At 35.9% G+C, this 6,062-nt stretch overlaps 1 protein-coding gene across 1 annotated transcript; it reads right to left on the bottom strand.

Annotated features, from left to right (window-relative positions):
• Positions 1-234: 234 nt before the first annotated feature.
• On the bottom strand, positions 235-4,037 carry LOC111459963 (GDSL esterase/lipase At4g01130). The gene is made up of 5 exons (XM_023103033.1): positions 3,681-4,037; positions 2,856-3,077; positions 2,094-2,251; positions 1,644-1,914; positions 235-640 (listed from the first exon to the last, which is right to left on the bottom strand). The coding sequence occupies exons 1-5, from the start codon at positions 3,931-3,933 to the stop codon at positions 372-374; spliced, it is 1,173 nt and encodes a 390-aa protein (XP_022958801.1). The 5' UTR covers positions 3,934-4,037; the 3' UTR covers positions 235-371.
• Between the last annotated feature and the right edge of the window lie 2,025 nt (positions 4,038-6,062).

Raw genomic sequence — 6,062 nt, 5'->3', positions numbered from 1 at the left:
ATAAATAGAGAATTTTTCAGGAATGAGAATTAAACTAGGAGGGGACGGGGATGGGAAAGACTTCTTTGCCCCCGTCTCGCTCCATGGACATATCTATTTTCGACTTCTCCTATATAATAAAAATGAGTACAACGAAATACTAGCAATCCCGTGAACCACGACATTAGATATCTCATATAGACGAACGATGAGTTTCTTTGAGGCAACTCAGAAGCTTAAGAGTTAAACCGAAACATGTGAAAAGGGATATAATTGAAACCAGCCGTATACATCATGAACGTTTTCCATATAGTCAAATCTTATTTCGAGATCGATGGGGATAGAGAAATCTTTATTCACATCGAACGGTTTTATTGAAGAACGATCGGGGATCAATCGAGAGGTCGGAAATTGCAGAGGTTTTGAAGGGAAAAGGGAGGGTCAGAATAAGAGCCATTGAGAATTGCCAAAGTAACATGTTTGTTTGCAGCTTCTGTGGCATGGATTCCATCAAAGCTTACATAGTTATATGGATCAGAGCATGCTGTTGCTGTTAAGTACTTCTCGTTTATCTTCTTCTTATTTCCACAGATAAGTCTTGGGTCGAAGTTATAGGGCCCTCCACCATGGCCACAGCAAGCTTTGGTACCATATTTAAGACCTGATAGATATCAATTCAAATCAAAGCAAAGTCCTTGGTATTAAACACGATATACTATACACGTCGAGGTTGAAAAGTATGTGTTCGACATGCACTTTAAAGTGCTCGTGAACGACTTTGAAGTTGTTTTAAATTTATTGGTAGTGTTCTTTTAAATGCTCTTCATCAATTACTATTGCTTTTATAAATTTTTGATAATCAAAACTCGTTTAAGAAATTCTAAGAATGGATGTTTTTAAAGGAAGTACTAAGTCATTTTCTTCTATTTTTCAAACGCTCGACAACTCTACTTGTTGTGCCCGAGTTGAGATGTAAAGACTCAAGCCCACTTGTAAGATGCCATATCGGTTGGAGAGAACGAAACATTTTTTTTTATAAGGGTGTGGAAATTTCTCACTAGCTGACGTGTTTTAAAAACCTTGATGAGAATCCCAAAAGAGAAAGCCCAAAAAGGACAATATCTACTAGCGGGTGAACATGGATTGTTACAAATGGTATTAGAGCCAGACACTGGGTGATGTACCAGCAAGGAGGTTGAGCCCCGAAGAAGGTGGACATGAGCCGATGTGCCAACAAGGACACTGGACCTCGAAGAGGGGTGGATTGGAGGTCACATATCAATTGAAAAAGGGAACGAGTGCCAGCGTCGCTGATCCTCGAAGGGGGTGAGATCCCACATCGGTTGGGGAGAAGAACGAAATATTCTTTATAAGGGTGTGGAGACCTCTCCCTAGTAGACGCGTTTTAAAAACTTTAAGGAGAATCCCACAAGGCAAAACTCAAAGAGGATAATGTATGTTAGGGAATCCCGAACGGGTGTGGAAACCTCTCCCTATTAGGCTTTCCTTTTCGAACTTCCCCTCAAGATTTTTAAGACGTGCCTGTTAGAGAGAGGTTTTCACACCCTTATAAATAATATTTCGTTCTCCACGTGCCCTAAAAAACCAATGCCAAACGCAAAAAGTAATGAGGGAAAAGGAAGGGAATAGCAATGCATACATACCATGAGACTTGGGACGTTGGAAGAGTTGCAGCATGACAGAGTGAGTGTCGAAGTAAACGAGTGAAGCTTTAGGGAGAGCCTTTCTTGCCCGTTTGAGCTGTTTCTTAAGCATGGCATTGTAGTCTCTAACAGCTTGGTTGTATGATATCAAGCAGCCATATTGGTCAAGGTCTGAGCTTTTGTGTGGAAGCTCCACCAAAAGGGCAGGATAACACCCCACCGGAGCCATATTCATCACTAGAAACCACCTTCCTCCCAACTTGTATAACTCCTAATTACAAACCCAAACCCAAGTAAGTTTAACTCAAACCGAACAAGACATCAGTAATCTTTCCTATCAGTCAGATATTCAAATTCTCATAGTTTGAATGATAGTATAAGTTATAAATGATGGGAAAGAGTGTATGGCATCGTATAAAAGAATCGAAAAACAAGAAAGGAGATACTAACCATGATGGTATAAACAATTTGGGACACAACTTGAGGAAGATATTGGTTAACCCCTTCTATTCCAATGGCCTTTAAGTTGGAGGTGAAATCATTTTGACCAATGTAGAATGTATACAAAGCTTTTCCAAATATTTTGGGTGGAGGAAGTTGTGTCCATCCTGACAACAACAAACATCATACTATGTATTAGAATAATAAAAAATTTGGCTACGTAACGTAGAATTGCTCCAAACTAAGTATGCTTGCTTAACTTTGACGTTACTATGATTGAGCTACCAAAAAGGAAAGTGCATCTCATCTCATAAACTTTAAAATACATTCTATGTGAGATCTCACATCGGTTGGAGAGGGGAACGAAACATTTCTTACAAGGGTGTGGAAATCTCTCCCTAACAGACGCGTTTTAAAACTGGGAGGCTGATTGCAAAATAGACAATATTTACTAGTTGTGAGCTTGGGCGGTTACATATGGTAACAAAGCCGGACAATAGGTGGTGTGCCAACGAGAACACTGGGCCTTAAAGGGAGGGTGAATTGTGAGATCTGACAACAGTTGGAGTGGGGAACAAAACATTCCTTATAGAGGTATGGAAAAACCGTACGGGTAACAGTGATACGTAACGAATCAAAGTGGACTGGCACTATAATAAAATGTGGTAGACTTGTTGAACAATGATAATTTGACACGATGTGACATTAAGACAAGCTAAGAAAGAGTGAACGAGTCGTTCGTAAACAAATATGAGAAAAGAGATTGATGACCTTTTGAATGGGAAGAAGAGTAGTGTTCATCAACTCTGAACTTGAACTCCTTCATTTGGTTGAGCTGAATGGCCAAAGAAAAGGGGCTGATTCCAGTGACGAACAAGGAGGTGTTTGGCAACAGCACCGTTGAAGCTAACGTTGCGAAGTTGGCTCCATGTCTGAAATCTGAACCTATTGACTTCAGATATGGGCTTATAAATGCCACTCCAACTGACTCAGCTGCACCCACACAAACGTAAAATGGATCATAGATACAAATCTTCAACTGAGCTCAACTAGTTAAAACATATAACATCGACCAATAAATTTGATATTTTTAGTTCTAGAATTTGATATAATTAACGAACATCTTGAGAGATTTAACTGCATCATAAAAGCTCGATAAATAAAGAGACGTGTCAAATTTTCATAAAGAATTTCGAATTTCAACCTTAACTAGATAAGATATTATATTCTAAAGGTGGAACGTCTAAAGTTGAATTACTTTTGATTTTTTTACTAATATTATTGAAACTTTTAAAAATTATTAATTATCTTTGAATTATTTTTGAATTTTTTAAAAAGTTTAGCTATATTATTTTAGACAAAATAAAAGGTTTTTTTTTTTTTTTTTTTAAATTTAGTAAAAAGAAAATTAAATTTCTACATTTTTAATCAAACATCTAAATTCCTTTTATATATATAAAAAAAAAGAAATTAAAAGGTCATTTTCTATAAGCACTAAAAATAAATAAATAAAATAAATAAAATTTGGAATCGTCGGTGCTCAAACAAAGTACAGATAAGCATCCAAAAATCAGAGGTGGAAGAAAAGAAAATTACCCAAGAAATCGAGGACGAGCCTTCCGTCGGTGGCGCGGCCGGTGGGCTTCTTAAAGAAGGTCATGCCGTAAGGTCCGTACTGCGCCGGGAAAGCCGCCCAGAACCCGCCGGTGTCGGAGTTGGAGTCTCCGAAGTTGAAGATCGCTTCGATTTCGCATTTCGAATGCGCCGCCGCCACCGCCGCCGTAACGGTCAGTAGAAGCGCAAAAACATTGAGAAATGGGCGTGAACATTCCGGCGAAAGGAGGGCCATCTGGTGGTCGGAGAATTTGGAGCGGAGGGGACTGTGAAAATTTGTGGCGATCGCTAATGGCTTTTAATCTTCGAGTGAGGGGTCCATTTTTCCGTCCCGTCGGCAACTTGACGCATTATATGTAAAACTTTAAATCCATAATAATAATAATAATAATAATAATAAAGGCAAATTAATAAAAAAAAATACATAGATTTTTTTCTAAATAATACAATTAACTTAAAAAAAAAAAAAATCTACTAAAAATTTCAAAAAGGGAGAAAAACTATTAATATATTAAATAATTTTTTTTTAAACTAATAAAAAATTTAAGATATTATTTTAAAGTATTTAAGCTTTAATAAAATGATATACTATAATATTATATGAGATAAATATGAAATCAATTGATAATAAGAATATAAAGATTTTTAGGTCAATATATGTTTTGTATGGAACTTTAAAAGATAAAATATAGATTTGTTCAATATCTAAAGCTTAGCATAAAATAATCCTAGTAGTATTATACTCTCGTTCTCCTCGATCGTTTCACACTCGCTAACCCTCTCGATATCAAAGAAATGCTACTACCTTGCTTCCGTGGACCAAATGGAAAAAGATAATGAAAGAATATAAACTCTCGAGAAGAAATTAGACATCAAATGACATATTTAGGAAATTATCAAAGAGTATCAAATTATTAAAGCTTTACATTTCCAACGAGCTTTTTAAACTTTTCTCGATCTCTAGTCAATTTTGACTACACGTCGAGACTCACAACTTTTTTGTTCAAAATTTGAAGATTTATTGACATGACTAAATTAAGGATATGACTTTAATACGGTGTTAGGAATGATGGGATCACTTATTGAGTATTTTTTGAAATTCTTACGCTGTGTGTTCAACATTTTTTATGTAAAGGCAACACGTTACTGTACGTTGACGACGACATCCCAATTAAAAATCATGACATGTGCATAAACTAGTAACATATTTAATTTGGTAGCATTTCATGTTTTTAATTAATTTTCATTATTGTTTTTAGTTTCTTAGGGTTTGTAATGCAAAAACTATTATTAAAATAAATAACCTAAGTTCTTATTAACTACTATTATAATAATTAGTGAAGTTGAATGGAAGGAGTTATATAATATTGTAATATTGTAATGCCGGGTGCTAGCAGGTATTGTTCTCTTCTCTCTCCAATCGAGGTGGAATCTCGCAAATCCTCCCCCTTTGGGGTCTAGAGTCCTAGAGTCATCGCTCACGCTCGTTCCTTTTTTAAGAGGCGTATGCTAGAGAGACATTTTCACACCCTTATAAAAAAAATGTTTCGTTCTCTTCTCTAATTGATGTGGAATCTCACAATCCACTTCCGAGTGAGTCCAGCGTTCTCGTTGACACTCGTTCTTCTCTCCCATTAATGTGGGATCTCACGATTCACTCCCTTTTGAGGCCTAGCGTCCTTGCTGACACACAGTCCGATGTCGGGCTTTAATACCATTTGTAACGATCCAAGCCCACCACCGCTAGCAAATATTGTCCTCTTTGAGCTATCTCCTTCAAGCTTCCTCTCAAGGTTTTTAAAATGCATCTGCTAGGGAGAGGTTTCCACACTCTTACCCCCTCTCCAACCGATGTGGGATCTCGTATATTCATATGAGTACTTTGGTGTATGGTATACACAAGTTGAGTTGGAAAAAAAATTGGATCAACTCAAAATTTCAAGCTCGTGCCTGAGATGACCAGAGTAAGGTTCATGACTCAGCCCAATCCTTTGTTAGGTTAGGTTGGATCGGGTCGTTGATTTATTTATTTTCTAAAAAATTATTCTAAAAAATCATATATATCTACAAATGTTTCACATTAATAACTAAAATCTCATAAAATGTAAATATCAAACATTCTCGAGTTACAAGGAATTATAACATCAATTACAAATGTTAAATATTCTTACGGTAGAGTTAGATTGCGTTATAATTTTTTGCTAGTCCGTTGATCCAATAAAAAACGTCAAACCCATAAATCGAACCAAAATTTTTCAATTTTCTAAAAATTCAACCCACTTCAAAAAAAAAAAAAAAAAAAAAAAAAAAAAAAAAAAAAAAAAAAAAAAAAAAAAAAAAAAAAAAAAAAAAAAAAAAAAAAAA

Source organism: Cucurbita moschata, unplaced genomic scaffold (assembly GCF_002738365.1).
Source record: "Cucurbita moschata cultivar Rifu unplaced genomic scaffold, Cmos_1.0 Cmo_Scf00023, whole genome shotgun sequence".
NCBI classification, from domain to species: domain Eukaryota; kingdom Viridiplantae; phylum Streptophyta; class Magnoliopsida; order Cucurbitales; family Cucurbitaceae; genus Cucurbita; species Cucurbita moschata.
The sequence above is the reverse complement of the archived record's forward strand: the minus strand, read 5'-3'. Positions and strand labels throughout refer to the sequence as shown.

What these genes read in the sequence shown, in the direction of transcription:
- LOC111459963 (XM_023103033.1), bottom strand. Translation starts at nt 3,933, where the DNA reads ATGGCCCTCCTTTCGCCGGAATGTTCACGCCCATTTCTCAATGTTTTT. An exon ending in GCTCGTCCTCGATTTCTTGG is followed by an intron (nt 3,078 to 3,680) that starts GTAATTTTCTTT and finishes GTGTGGGTGCAG; the next exon opens with CTGAGTCAGTTGGAGTGGCA. An exon ending in CTCTTCTTCCCATTCAAAAG is followed by an intron (nt 2,252 to 2,855) that starts GTCATCAATCTC and finishes TGTTGTTGTCAG; the next exon opens with GATGGACACAACTTCCTCCA.